Raw genomic sequence first — 15,066 nt, forward strand, 5'->3', positions numbered from 1 at the left:
ATTGCAATCTAGTTATTGTCTACATGCTTATACATATTGATGCTATGTCTGCAGCCCAGGGTATTTGTTGGCACCAGTAAGGATTTAATTAATTCACTTGTCCATATATCAAATAACTCACGCGAGTAAAAACTAATTGGTGAAAGTTACGTTTCCGTAAAACTTTAAATTAATAGTGAAATGCTATATCGAGATTATTAATGGAAAAAGAAAATATGTTAGGAAGAAGACGTATCCATTTTGTTAGGTTTGCTTGCGAAAGGATGTTAAATTTTTGGCAGTTGCCGTCTGTCGAAAACGGTTTCTTTAGATGGTTTCATCAATTTGCCTAGAAACTCAGCATCTAATCTCTAGGGCGATTAAGTTCGACTTCTACATCAAACTGTTAAACGACTCTGTTATAAACATCCTTAAATAAAGCCATTATTATTATATATTATCATTATTATTATTTGTGCTATTATAAGTACTATTATCTTCTCTTACGAGCTTTGCTAGCGACGGAAACGACTCGATATCGCTCCTTTAACTTGTCGATATATACAAATCCAGGTATTTCTCATATCCGTGTTGAAACCAGCGTATACAAACACGTTTACACAGGCATTGGAATAAGCCATGAAAACTGTTATTTTGATGAGTGTTAGCGGTGTGCAAGTGGGACAACCCAATAAGCTAATGATGTCAATTACTGTGATTGGCGTTGTCAAGAACACAAAAATACCAACAACTATCAGCATAATCTTTGTTGCCCTTCGCTCTCTACTCCCGCCGGCCTTCGGAACTTTCGCTCGTGATTGATCGCTATTCATCGTCTCACAGTCGGAAGTCGGTCGGCCTAAGACGACCGAAACCGATAAGTCATCTTTTTGAACCGAAGGGGCACCATTTATGCCGGTTACGTGACTTTGGGTTATATTTATACGGCGGATTTGATTACGAGCAGTTTTAAGGATGAAATAGTTGGTAAAAGCTAGGGTGATGATGACAGATAAATTGACGATGGAAAATAGCATGAACAAGTAATCCCGGCTTAGTGTGGTGGAGTACAAACAAATATCAGTTATATCGGCTGTGTCTGTCTGTCCCCATCCGAAAATAGGAAGAAATGCGATAATAAAAATTAGCAGCCAAGAAAGCGCGACTATAATTGTCGCCTTGCGTGGATCGGCGAAGTTTGTATAGAGAAAGGGCTTCTTTAACGCCAAATATCGATCGAGGCTTATCAACGTGAGATTGAAATTGGACGCACCAAAGAGAAAGACGGTAAGTGGTATGACAACCAAGCAAGGAATAAGAGGGCGTTTTTCTGTTTGATTTAGCTGATCTGCCAGGCGGAGAGGCATAGCAATGGCTCCCTGAAGCATGTCGGCCACAGCAAGGTTCAGAAACAGAAAATTGCATATCGTACGAAGTCTTTTATTCCACAAGATTGCAAGGATTACCAAAGAGTTCCCAATGACAGCCACAAAGGACACGGTTATCATGAATATTGACGTTAAAATTGTTTCTGTTGAATATGACACCATTTCGTGAAGAGGGCGTCAAAAAAATTCCGTCTTGAATAAGGTGTTCTTGTTTGGATTTGACGAAAATGACGCAGTTCTTTTTCTAATATCCAAGGTTAAGATGAGCGATGGTTTATGAGAATATTACCGCTATTCAGACGGCTATGTCAGTTTTCATAAGTTTAAATCAAACAGTTCCCCCTGTAAAAGAAAATAGATAGATGTAAATGAGACATCTGTCAGTGAAAAATTTTCACCACCTATTTGAGAAAGCTATAGTTTTAAATACGTGACTTGCAGACGATCTCTCTGGAAAATTTGCGTCAAACACTAATAGGTGTATTTATATCAAAACAAGTTATGACTTTGGCAACACGTTTAATTCAATTGTCTTATTGATCTTTGTTTTCGACTTCCACCCTCCAGGATAACTCAAAATTAAACTGCAAAAGCACTTTTGTTATCTATTTACATTAAGTTTCATTTCCCCGATTAGATTTTAGATTTTCCACAGTGAAAAACAAAATATTCTAGATTGGGGGGAGCGGGGAGGCAGAATTCTTATATTGAGAGGAAAGAGATACCTGTCTAAAATTGTAGCGTGGTTTTTGTGGGAGGTAGCCGTTAAATCGACCATTGCTGCAACCCTGAAAATAGCTTAAGAACAAAATATTGGAGTTTACCACTGAAATCCTGAACTGAGATTGAACTCCCTAATTTCCATGAGCACATTCTGGCATTCCCCCCCCGCCCCCCAATCCATTATCGGGTTGTTGAAAACACGCGTTTAACATTAATTGACTGTCGTAAAATGTCTCTAAAAGCAATTAGTTGAGATCGCAAATCTTAGTTTCATCCCGGCGCCGATTTGCGATTTAAATCGGACAGCTCCTGCTGTGTCAAAAATGATTTTCTTTACTTTATATTCCTTCTTCTTTGTTAATGTTGGATCATAAAGTAAATATATTGTACACTGTATTTCTGAGTTTTTTCATTTTAACTCGGAGAATATTCAGCACCATTTTTAATGAAGCTGTATTTTTTTTAGGTTATCTTCGAAGAGTAAAAAGGTGTTTTTCATTTCTTTCTTTTTTTGTTTTTTTTTCTTTGCCCGTTTCTGGGCACAACCTTGACCCTCATTCGATTTACATAAAGATTAGTCTCTCTCACGGAAATTTTCCACAGCACTCATAAAAATAACCCGAGGCTTCTTCTCTCTGCCAATTCCAATCAAAACGATTATTTCTATAACAAATACTTTATTAGTAAATTTATTTTGGTGTTTAGTTGTTCTGATCAACTGTTGTTGATACTCACTCGCTACATCTATGGAGGCGTTTTTCATGAAATCTGTTTTTTTAACCCGCAATACCTTTCTCAAGTTTTTCAAAATATCTTGAGGGTCAACTTTCTTGAAAAACATGGCTCATCGCACCTCTCACACAAGTGATTGAAAGCAAGAGAATATGATATTCTCTTTTTGAAAGATAAGCTCAATAGTTAAACAAATATTCGGTTGCTACTTAGACGACTTATTTGCTTAGTAAGGAGCCCCTTTGCAGTAAAATATCGATTAAGTCATAGCTACAAAGCTTATCGGTAAGCTGAGCCACTGAGGACAAGCCTTTTGAGCCCAAGGTATTCATAAGATTTTTTAGCTGTTCAAATACCACTGCGCGAAGAAATTCCCCGATGTTTACAAGAATCGACTGACCGAGTGAGTGACAGGCCGACTGACTGAAATTTCTCCCCACTAATTTTGAGAACTCGTTCATTTCTCATGAAAGTCACTCGTTAAAATGAACTCTAGTAGAATCAGACTTAACGTCCTTTATAATAAAGTCCGCATATAACGCGCGCTGACATTGATTGAAAGAGTGTGCTCTATCAGAGTAAAGAGCTGAGCTAAAACTGTCGCGCCAGCTGCCAAATTCTCTATTTGTTTTATAGAGCATAGAGCTGAGCTAAAGCCGTCACGCCGTCTGCCAATTGTACTATGTTCGACCTTTTCCGGGACCTCTTCTTAGCTTTTTTCCGATAATTGAAAGTGAAATTTCGGAACGGAAGCGAGCCGGCAAGTAGCAACAGAAGAACCAAACAAAGGTTTGTAAACATACCAGGCGCCGTAATTTACGTTATTAAAACGTGAGCAGATACGAAAATCCTCAAAGGAAAAACAAAATAGACATTCCGAGTTTTAAAGATTTTCACGCTCAGTTAAATTGCAAGCTCACGTACGGTAATAAAAATCAAACACAGCTGACACTCGTACAGTATATAAAGTTCAGTGTTCAAACACAAAACAGAAAAAAACAGAAACGATGAAAAATATAACCAAACTTGCATAATTGTTAAAATTCATGCTAATCACGTCGGTGTCTGAGCGAATATGATCATACTGAAGTTCAACGCGGCTCGCTCATCATGGCGATCTCCGGTCATCACAGTAAAGTAAGCCTCAGAAACTACATCGGCCGCCCTTCGAGTGATACGTTGAGTGGAAGGTCACATCAGTCACTGCAGCCGAGTTTTGCGGCGCTGTCATCCCGAGCGATCTTCATGTTCCAGTGAATTCGGCTGTCGTTCATTTAAAAAACACTCGCCTTGAACAGTTTGTTTTCTACCTTGTCATGTGAAAAAACTCACGTGTTTTTATGAGCCATAATTCGGCTGAAGTTCACTAAACATTTCACTTTCAGATTCTGTATTAGAAACTAAAAAACTTCAAGCGAAAGTATTAAATTCGATATGCCGAACTATTTTAATTTGTAAGAATATGAACTTTGATGGTTTTTGAACTTTGATGGTTTTTGAGCTTTGATGGTTTTTGAACTTTGATGGTTTGACATTTTTGACAGCTTTAGTCTTGTACAGCCAATCAGATTATTTGAACCATTCTAACAGGGATTCTGATTGGCTTATTGTAACGTGCCTTATGAGAGTATGGAGCATGCTGACGACACTGTTGTTCGCTTTGGAAATAGAGTTTGTTTTGAAAATTGAAAGTAATTCTTGGGGAATCTAACGGATTCTTTATTATAAAACAAATAGAGAAGCCTTGACTGTGCTCTGTTCTGTTGTAAAGCACTTAGGAAGCGGCTAGACTACGTCTCGTGTTTCCCCCTACACTTCTTTCGTGTTCTGGCCGCTTCCTGCGTGCTTTGTTAAATCTGAAATCTAAATCTAAATCTTTATTTGTTAAATCTGAAAGTGAAATGTTCAGTGAAATCCGGCCGAATTGTGGCTCATAAAGACACCTAAGTTTTTTTTTCACATGGCAATTAGAAAACAAACTGTTTAAGGCGAGTGTTTTATGAATGAACGACAGAATGACCCCCCTGACAGAGCCGTAAAACTCGGCTTCGGTGACTGATCTGGCCCTCCACTCAACGCATCGGAAAGGATACCCGAACTCATGAAATTTCTTAGGCTTGCTTGATGAGTTAGCCGCGATGGACCTCAGCTTGATCGCACTCGCTCTGACACCGGCATGATTAGTAAGAATTTTAACAATTATGCCAGTTTGGCTATATTTTTCATCATTTCTGTTTTTTTCTGTTTTGTTTTTGAACACGGAACTTTATACACTGGGTGTGAAACCTTCAAAACTTGGACTGTACATTTCGCTTTCTATTTGAGGATTTTCGTCTCTGCTCACGTTATAACAAATTAAATTACGGTGCCTGGCATGTTTACAACCTTTGTTTGGTTCTTCTGTTGCTACTTGCCGGCTCGCTTGTTCCGAAATTTCACTTTCAATCAACGAAAAAAAGCTAGAGAGAAGTCTCGGAAAAGGTCGGACTCGACCAAGTCTCGCGTTTCTCCCTACACTTCTTTCGTGCGCTAGCCGCTTCCTGTGTGCATTACAACAGAACAGAGCACAGTGAAGGCTTTTCTATTTGTTAATAACAACAGGCAATTCACAATTACAATTCCAGAATGATTCTTAAACCTGTTGGGTTAAACAAAGATTTTACGTGCCGCAGAATCATTTATATACTGTACTATACAACATACTTTTCCTATGTAACCCTTGTCAAATTTAGGTAAAAGGAAAGAAATTTTTCGTTAAATTACTGCAGCCCCCAAAACGGGTAGAAACTATCATCAAAGATTATGGAATACATTCCGTGAATTTTCCAGCAACAGTTCTGGTAAAATTAGTGGTGATGATGAAATCGGTTTGTTCTTCTTTTTTTTTATCGAAATCTGACTCGTTTTTCTCTATAAAAAAAAAACTTATTCAGTTGGACCAATGAAGTTGATTAATTGAATGATGAAATCAGTTCGTTGTATTTTCCCGAATTCTGATTCTCTCACCTCTAAACTGGACACATAACAGAATCATAGTTGGAAAAAAACTGTTTTAAATGCGCTTCTCTTCGAATACCTACGGCAAGAGCTTAGAGCTTTTATATCTACATAATCTTGGCTCGACTTCAGATTGGAAGAGGCAGTTTGCAACTTAAAGTGTTTCTGTTACTTGCGTGAACACGTGTTCAGTTGTGCACATGATATAATCATCGTAAATTCTGATCTAGAATTGTTCTGACACAGTCGTTTGACTTCTTCATAAACTGAAACAAAATGAACTCAGAACTTCGGTTATCTCAGAAAAATAAGAAAACAGTTGGCGATGTTCATATACTAACTCAGTTAATTTGAAATAATTTGATTTTTCGATGGTGCTCTTAAATTAATATGGCTAGAATACCCTCAGAACATGAATTTTTACCTTTTCTTTGATAGATGTTTTGTCCACGAAGAACCCAGGTTTTCTGACATACTAAATACGAGGGCTTTCGAAGTCAAACTCACTTCACGGCAAAGCTTATTTATCGTAACGTTCATTAGGAAAGATTACTAACTTGAAAAACACTTCAACATACATTAATCATATTTTAATTGGCGTACTTAACGAAATTATCTACATCTTTTGTTTCAAAGTGTAAAAATGTAATAAAAATCTCTAATAAAACAATTTGAAAGGCCGAAAGGAAGTCAGTCAGTCATTGAATCAGGATGAACTACACAGCCCGTTGAAAAACTTGTTTCAGACTGTAGTTTTATTGAATTGAAAAGTGAAGGCATCTCAGTTGTTAAGTTTGAAATTAAACTCATTTTAGTGTTTCTATCAAAACCACACAATCACACCTACATCCACACATAAGAAAATCTGAAAAAAACGGAAATAACAAGTCATCGGTTAGTTAAACCGAGTCAAACTGCTTGAGATACCTCATTGGCAAATGAAAACCGCAGTCATATGTGGAATGTATTGCAAGATCAGACACTGAGGTTAAAAATTTATTTAATTTATTCCTTTGTTCGTACGGCAAGAAAGGCTTAGGCCTTCAAATGTTTTTTCATGGAATCAATCAACCTTCCTTCATGTCTTGAAATCTCATGGTGTCAACACCATATAAAGAGGGTCTCAGTGGATTTAACCGATAGCCGTAAAATAGCCAAAAAAATTTACATTTACGAGTAAAAATTGACAGATGTTTATCGATAGTCGTAAAAAAAGTTAACGGTAAAAAAAATTCTGGTGACGACATTGGAATGATTTTAACCGCTAGACGTAGAATGGTCCAAATTTTAACCGTTAGCCGTAAAAGCCATCACCCTATCGATACTCTCTAAAAGTCTTTGATCGAAGTGTGAGACAAAAAATGAAGCCACAAATTTTAAACCCTCCAGTCATGTACAATAAGTCATGAAGTCTGATTCAAATTTTCGTAGCAGAAGGTGAAGCAAAGTGAGTGCGAGTGTCCCTTGCTGGACAAGAATAACAACCTGCCCACCATGATTCAAAATTAATTTGATTAAAAAAATACAATCGCACATTTAATTGGATGGACGGAAGCTTTCAAGTCCTCCGAGTTTATTGATTGAGAATTTATTACTACCTAATTCAAATTGTAGACTGCATGTATTATTGCTTCAGAGCGCACGAAGAGGAAACCAAGATTAGACCTGCCGCCTTTCTCGGCAATTAAATATTTCAGTGGGCCATACTCCATCATAACTGCCTTCGTGTGGGGAAGCAAAAGAGTTCTTAATCTAAAGCGGGCTTATGAATTTGCACTGCGCTCAGGGTAACTGTTACACAGAAACATTTTTTATGGAAAGACGCAACCTAAAGTTCCGCAATCGAACAAGGAAAGGCAGCAGTTTTACCGACTCTAAAGAGCGTGGGTTATTTGTGTATATTTATTGATTTTTATTTTTTTGCACTATTATTCCAGCCTAAATCTTGATTCTTTTGCCTCAATATTATGCTCAAAATTATGCCGATATACTATAGACAACCCTACATGGCGAACGTGTTAAAAATTAAACCTATTGTGTTCGATTTTTATTGACATTTTCTTGCATTCTGCTAAAAGTCCTAGCTCTAAATTAGTTTAACTATCTCGAAACCCATTTAGCAAAAAAATGGTCACAAAAAAATCACGAACATGTCAGCGATAAAGGTCCGAGGACAACTAAATCAAACGTTTTGATCTTAAACTTCGTGTGAAACAACAAATAACATCTTGTTTATCCACCGTCGAGATTAACCAAGGGTGATTAACTAATTATTTGTGATTCGCGCGACAGACTTCATCGAAAAGGAGGAACTGCTGGTGGTCTAGAGTCGAAGCCGAAGATTCTGCTAAGATGAAACTGTGACGTACTCAAAATGTAAAACTTTCTATCAAAGATTCCTGTTCATTTCAGCGTTAAAAAACACACACATGGTGGTGAAATTGTTGAGCCAATGTTAGGTGTTTTTCGTACAAGGAAGGGCTAAAAACAACTTGGGTGGTCTGGCAAATTTAACAGATTCTGGTTCGATTGTCTGATTCGAAAAAAGAAAACTCACGAAAGATACATAATAACCGGTAGTTTCCTAACCAATGTGACCGAATTTTCACGATAAAGTACACAAAAAACAACGGGAACGCAACTTTTGCGTATTCTAGTCATTCAGTGTTCAGGAACTTGCATATGTCCAAACGAAAACCATTAATTTTTATAAACACAATGGCTTGGAAACAAAATGAACCAAGAGCAATGATTGTTAAATTGGACAAAATGACTACAAAATTCACGGTAAACTGATAGTTATAATCAACATCATGTTTGCACTACCGGGGTCCGGTGTTTTTGTTTCATCTGTAAGCAGTTTTACGGTGGAAACGCCTCCTTTAGTAGTGGGCGTCGTGGTTCTGACTACTTAAATGGGGGGGGTTTATATTTACAGTAACTCACTTCATTGACGGGTTTTAAGCCACGAGCTCTTTGTGAGGGGGCGATTACAATGTCTTAATCACGGGGGGGGGGGGGGGGGGGTTCCGATATGACGCGAACGACACCTCCACTAGAATTAGTGTCTCTTCTTCTTGATCTCAAGGACCTAAGCGAACTTTGTCTTACCGCTGGGGGTAATATATCCTTTGTAATACAAAATTGAACATAGACCACTGATGCGAAAAAAAATGTGAAATTCTGAGTGCCCACAGGACTTTGAGATATGCACTCTAGATCCTTCTCATTATTGTATTACGAGACATTATAAAATCTTGAACAAAGAACTGTATAATTAAATCTTTTAAACAGCCGGTTCAGCATGCAACTTTTATGACTTTGTATGAAAAAGGACTGAAATATTGTGTACACAAACAAAGTTTTCAACCGGCTGTTTATGTTTTAGTTTTTTTTCTCCGAACTAGGTTAAAATAGAAGAAATTCGCTAACTGCTTCCCAATTGCCACTAGGGCTTTTTAATAGACAGAGATAAATCCTGTTCGGAGAATATTCATCATCACTCTTAATGATGCTTTATTTTTTTTTAAGCTTATCTTTGAAGATTTAAAGGGTATTTTTTATTTTCTTTCTTCTTTTTTGTTTTTCTTTTTTTCGAAAGTTCCGGGAACAACCTAGACTTTCATTAGATTTACATAAAGATTAGTCTCACGGAAAATTTCCACAGTACTCATAAAAATAACCCGAGGCTTCTTCTCTCTGCCAATTTCAATCAAAACGATTATTTATATACCAAATACTTTATTTGTAAATTTATTTTGGTGTTTAGTTATTCTGATTAACTCTTGTTGACACTCACTCGCTACATCTATGGAGGCGTTTTCATGAGTACATCATTAGAAAATGAAATGGAAATCTATTTTTTAAACCCGCACTACCGCTCTCAAGTTTTTCAAATATCTTGAAGGTCAACTTTCTTGTAAAACATGGCTCATCGCACCTCTCACACAAGTTATTAAAAGCGAGAGAATATGATATTCTCTTTTTGAAAGATAAGCTCAATAGTTAAACAAATATTCGGTTGCTACTTAGACGACTTATTTGCTACGTAAGGAGTCGCTTTGCAGTAAAATAACGATTGAGTTATCGCGACATAGCTTCTTGGTAAGCTGAGCCACTGAGGACAAGCCTTTTGGGCCCGAGGTATTCATACGATTTTCAGCGGTTCGAATACCACCGCGCGAAGAAATTCCCCGATGTTTACAAGAATCGACTGACCGAGTGAGTGACAGGCCGACTGACTGAAATTTCTTCCTCTAACTGTGAGAACTCGTTCATTTCTCATAAAAGTCACTCGTTAAAATGAACTGTAGTAGAATCAGACTTGACTTCCTTTTGACAAAGTCCGCATATAACGCGCGCTGACATTGATTGAAAGAGTGTGCTCTATCAGAGTAAGGAGCTGAGCTAAAGCTGTCGCGCCATCTGCCAAATTCTCTATTTGTTTTATAGTAATAAAGAATCCGTTAAATTCCCCAAACATTACTTTAAATTTTCAAAACAAACTATTTTTGTAAAGCGAACAATGGTGTCGTCGCATGCTCTATACTCTCATAAAGCACGCTACAATTAATAAGCCAATCAGAATCCCTGTTAGAATGATTCAAATAATCTGATTGGATGTACAAGACTAAAGCTGCCAAAAAGGTCCAACCATCAAAGTTCAAAAACCATCAAAGTTCAAAAACCATCAAAGTTCACAATCTGCAGTAGTTTACATACTTTTATGGTTCGGCAGGTCGAATTTAACACTTACGCCTGAAGTGTTTAGTCTCTAATACAGAATCTGAAAGTAAAATGTTCATTGAAATCCGGCCGAATTGTGGCTCATAAGAACACCCAGGTTTTTTTTCGCATAACAATTAGAAAACAAACTGTTTAAGGCGAGTGTTTTATGAATGAACGACGGCCGAGTTTACCGGAACATGAAGATTGCTCGGAATGACAAAGCCGTAAAACTAGGCGTCGGTGACTGATGTGGCCTTCCACTCAACGCATCGGAAAGGACATCAGAGCAAGCTCTCAGTTGTTTACTCGAACTGCGACCGATGTAATTTCTGAGGCTTGCTTCACTGCGATGGCCGGATATCGCCATGATGAGTTAGCCGCGATGGACCTCAGCTTGATCGCACTCGCTCTGACACCGGCATGATTAGTATGAATTTTAACAGTTGTGCCAGTTTGCTCTGTTTTTCATCATTCCTTTTATATTCTGTTTTGTTTTTGAACACGAAACTTTATACACTATACGAGTGTTAGCTGTGTTTGATTTTTATAACCGTCCGTAAGCTTGCAATCTAACTGGGCGTGAAAACCTTCAAAACTTGGACTGTACATTTTGCTTTCTCTTTGAGGATTTTCGTCTCTGCTCACGTTATAATAAAGTAAATTATGGTGCCTGGCATGTTTAAAAACCTTTGTTTGGTTCTTCTGTTGCTACTTGCCAGCTCGCTTGTTCCGAAATTTTACTTTTAATTAACGAAAAGTCTCGGAAAAGGTCGGACTCGACTACGTCTCGCGTTTCTCCTTACACTTCTTTCGTGCTCTAGCCGCTTCCTGTGTGCTTTATAACAGAATAGAGCACAGTGAAGGCTTCTCTATTTGTTAATAACAACAGGCAATTCACACTTACAATTCCAGAATGATTCATAAACCTGTTGGGTTAAACAAAGATTTTACGTGCCGTAGAATCATTTATATACTGTACTGCCAAAAAGACAACATGATTTTCCCATGTAACCCTTGTCAAGTTTAGTAAAAAGGAGGGAAATTTTTCGTCAAATTACTGCAGCCCCCAAAACGGGTAGAAACTATCATCAAAGATTATGGAATACATTCCGTGAATTTTCCAGCAACAGTTCTGGTAAAATTAGTGGCGAGGGATCAAAAACGTTGAACAAATTAATGATGAAATCGGTTTGTTCTTTTTTTTTTATCGAAATCTGACTCGTTTTCCTCTATAAAAAAAGAAACTTATCTTATAAGGACCAATGAAGTTGGTTAATTGAATGATGAAATCAGTTCGTTGTATTTTTCCGAATTCTGATTCTCTCACCTCTAAACTGAACACATAACAGAATCATAATAGGGAAAAAAACTGTTTTCAATGCGCTTCTCTTTGAATACCTACGGCTTCAGATGGGAAGATGCAGTTTGCGACTTAAAGTGTTTCTGTTACTTGCCTGAATACGTGTTCAATTGTGCACATGGTAATATATAGATTTAGCCAAGCCTAAAAGCGGAGCTCGCATTTTTTTTCCCGCACGTCTCAAGGGCACAACGCCTTGCCCCGGCCAGGACTAGAACCCGGGTTGTCCGACTCGGAGCCCAGTGCACTGATCATTGGACTATTGGACATTGGCGTGCCCGCGGTACAGTTGACCACGCATGTAAAAAGTAGCACCTTGTACGGTCGTACGGTCGTACATCCAAATTTTTTCGGCTTGATGGGTTACTTCTATTTTGTATAATTATGGGGCTACGCTCTGCTAGCTCCGCTATAATTTTTGTAAATTCTGACCAAGAATTGTTCTGACACAGTCGTTTGACTTCTTCATAAACTGAAACAAAATTAACTCAGAACGTCGGTTATCTCAGAAAAATAAGAAAACAGTTGGCGATGTTCATACACTAACTCAGTTAATTTGAAATAATTCGATTTTTCGATGGTGCTCTTAAATTAATATGGCTAGAATACCATCAGCACATATACTTTTACCTTGCCTTATAAACTACATACGAGGCCTTTCGAAGTCAAACTCACTTCATGGCAGAGCTTATTTATCGTAACGTTTATTAGGAAATATTCCTAACTTGAAAAACACTTCAACATACATTAATCACACTTTAATTGGCGTACTTAACGAAATTATCTACATCTTTTGTTTCAAAGTGTAAAAATGTAATACAAATCTCTAATAAAACAATTTGAAAGGCCAAAAGGAAGTAAGTCAGTCATTGAATCAGGATAAACTACACAGCCCGTTAAAAAACTTGATTACAGACTGTAGTTTTATTGAATTGAAAGTGAAGGCATCCGAGTTGTTAGTTTGAAATTAACTCATTTTAGCGTTTCTATCAAAACCACACAATCACACCCACATCCACACATAAGAAATTCTGAAAAAACGGAAATAACAAGTCATCGGTTAGTTAAACCGAGTCAAACTGCTTGAGAAACCTCATTGGCATATTATAACCTCAGTCATATGTCGAATGTATTGCAAGATCAGAGACACTGAGGTTAAAAAATAAATTTAAATGGACCCGTCAAATTGCTAATTTATTCCGTTGTTCGTACGGCAAGAAAGGCTTAGGCCTTCAAATGTTTTTCAATCAACCTTCCTTCATGTCTTGAAATCTCATGGTGTCAACACCATATAAAGAGGGTCTCAGTGGATTTAACCGATAGCCGTAAAATGGCCCAAAAAATTTGCATTTACAAGTAAAAATTGACACATGTTTATCGATAATCGTAAAAAAAGTTAACGGTAAAAAAAATTCTGGTGACGACATTGGAATGATTTTAACCGCTAGATCGCGTAGGGAAGCAAAAGAGTTCTTAATCTAAATCTATTAATCTAAATATTTTTATGGAAAGACGCAACCAACTAAATTAAACGTTTTGACTTTAAACTTCGTGCGAAACAAAACAAATAACATCTTGTTTATCCACCGTCGAGATTAACCAAGGGTGACTAACTAATTATTTATGATTCGCGCGAAAGACTTCGCCGAAAAGGAGGAACTGCCGGTGGTCTAGAGTCGAAGACGAAGATTGTGCTCCGATGAAACTGTGACGTACTCAAAATAAAAAATTTTCTATCAAAGATTCCTGTTCATTTTAGCGTTAAAGAACACACACATGGTGATGAAATTGTTGACCAAATGTTATGTTTTTTCGTTCAAGGAAGGGCTAAAACAAATATGGTGGCTAGCAAATTTAACAGTTCTGGTTCGATTGTCTGATTCGAAAAAGAAAACTCACGAAAAATAACTATAACCTGTTTCCTACCAAGGTGACAAATTTTCACGATAAGAAAAAAAAAACGGAAAAGCTTTTGTGATTCTATTCATCCAGGTCAGCTGGATATCAAACGAAACCAGTATTTTTATACAAGGCTTGGAAACAAAATGACAAAGCAATGATTATTAAATTGACAAAATGACAACAAAATTCATCGGTAAACTGATATTTACAATCAAATCATTTTGCCTACCGTCAGTGCTTTTGTCTCATCTGTACAGTTTTAGTGGAAACCCTTCTTTAGTGTGGCGTCGTGTTCTGACGAATTATCTTGATATTTAGTAACTCGTTTTCATTTACGGGTTTTATAGCCACGAGCTGTTAGAGGCGATTACAGTGTCTTACCAATGAACAACCACAAAATGATGAAGGCTTCTTCCATTAAACCATTTTTATCAACATAAAAGACCTTCTTTTTCAATTTTTCAAGATATGACGTGAGACACCTCAGTAAATGTATTTCTTCTTGAGCTCAAGGACCTAAGCGAACTTTGTCTTACCGCTGGGGGTAATATATCCTTTGTAAGTGCAAAAACTGGACATAGGCCAACTAATGCGAAAAAAAAATTTGAATTTCTGAGTGCCCAACAGAATTTTGAGATGTGCACTCTAGATCCTTTTTATTATTGTACTTCGAGGCATTGATTAAATCGTGAACAAAGAACTGTCTAATTTAATATTTTTAGCAGCCGGTTCAGCATGCGGCAACTTTTATGACTTTGTACGAAAAAGAACTGAAATATTGTGTATACGAACAAAGTTTTCAACCGGCTGCTTACGTTTTAGTTTTTTTCTCCGAACTAGGTTAAAATAGAGGAAAATTCGTCAACTGCTTCACAATTAACACTGGAGCTTTTTCATAGACAGAGATAAATCCTGTTCAATATACTTTAGTAGCGTTCCGAAGCCGGATAAATTTAGCCGATCCGTTTATGGCGAAGCGTCAAATGAAAGGTTTCATTATGATCCGTTTTCCCTTTTAACGCCAAGAAAGCATTTTAGATATTTGCGATAGCACTATGCGGGCAAAAATACCTTTTGAAGCAAACAAAAAACTAACAAAATTAAGCCACCCTACTTTCGCTTTTTAGTTGTTATGGGCGAAATAAAAGCATTTTAACTCTTTAATAATGAAAAAGAAAAAGAAAAGAATTCAATTATCGTAATTTTCTTTTTTTTTATTTCTGTATTCAGGTTTCGTCTCGATCCACGCGGTCGAAA

At 37.2% G+C, this 15,066-nt stretch overlaps 1 protein-coding gene across 1 annotated transcript; it reads right to left on the reverse strand.

Moving 5' to 3' along the window:
• Positions 1 to 17: 17 nt before the first annotated feature.
• On the reverse strand, positions 18 to 1,671 carry LOC131779920 (5-hydroxytryptamine receptor 7-like). Its single transcript, XM_059096524.2, has one exon. The coding sequence runs from the start codon at positions 1,527 to 1,529 to the stop codon at positions 495 to 497; it is 1,035 nt and encodes a 344-aa protein (XP_058952507.1). The 5' UTR covers positions 1,530 to 1,671; the 3' UTR covers positions 18 to 494.
• Between the last annotated feature and the right edge of the window lie 13,395 nt (positions 1,672 to 15,066).

This window comes from Pocillopora verrucosa, chromosome 9 (genome assembly GCF_036669915.1).
Source record: "Pocillopora verrucosa isolate sample1 chromosome 9, ASM3666991v2, whole genome shotgun sequence".
Taxonomy (NCBI): Eukaryota; Metazoa; Cnidaria; class Anthozoa; order Scleractinia; family Pocilloporidae; genus Pocillopora; species Pocillopora verrucosa.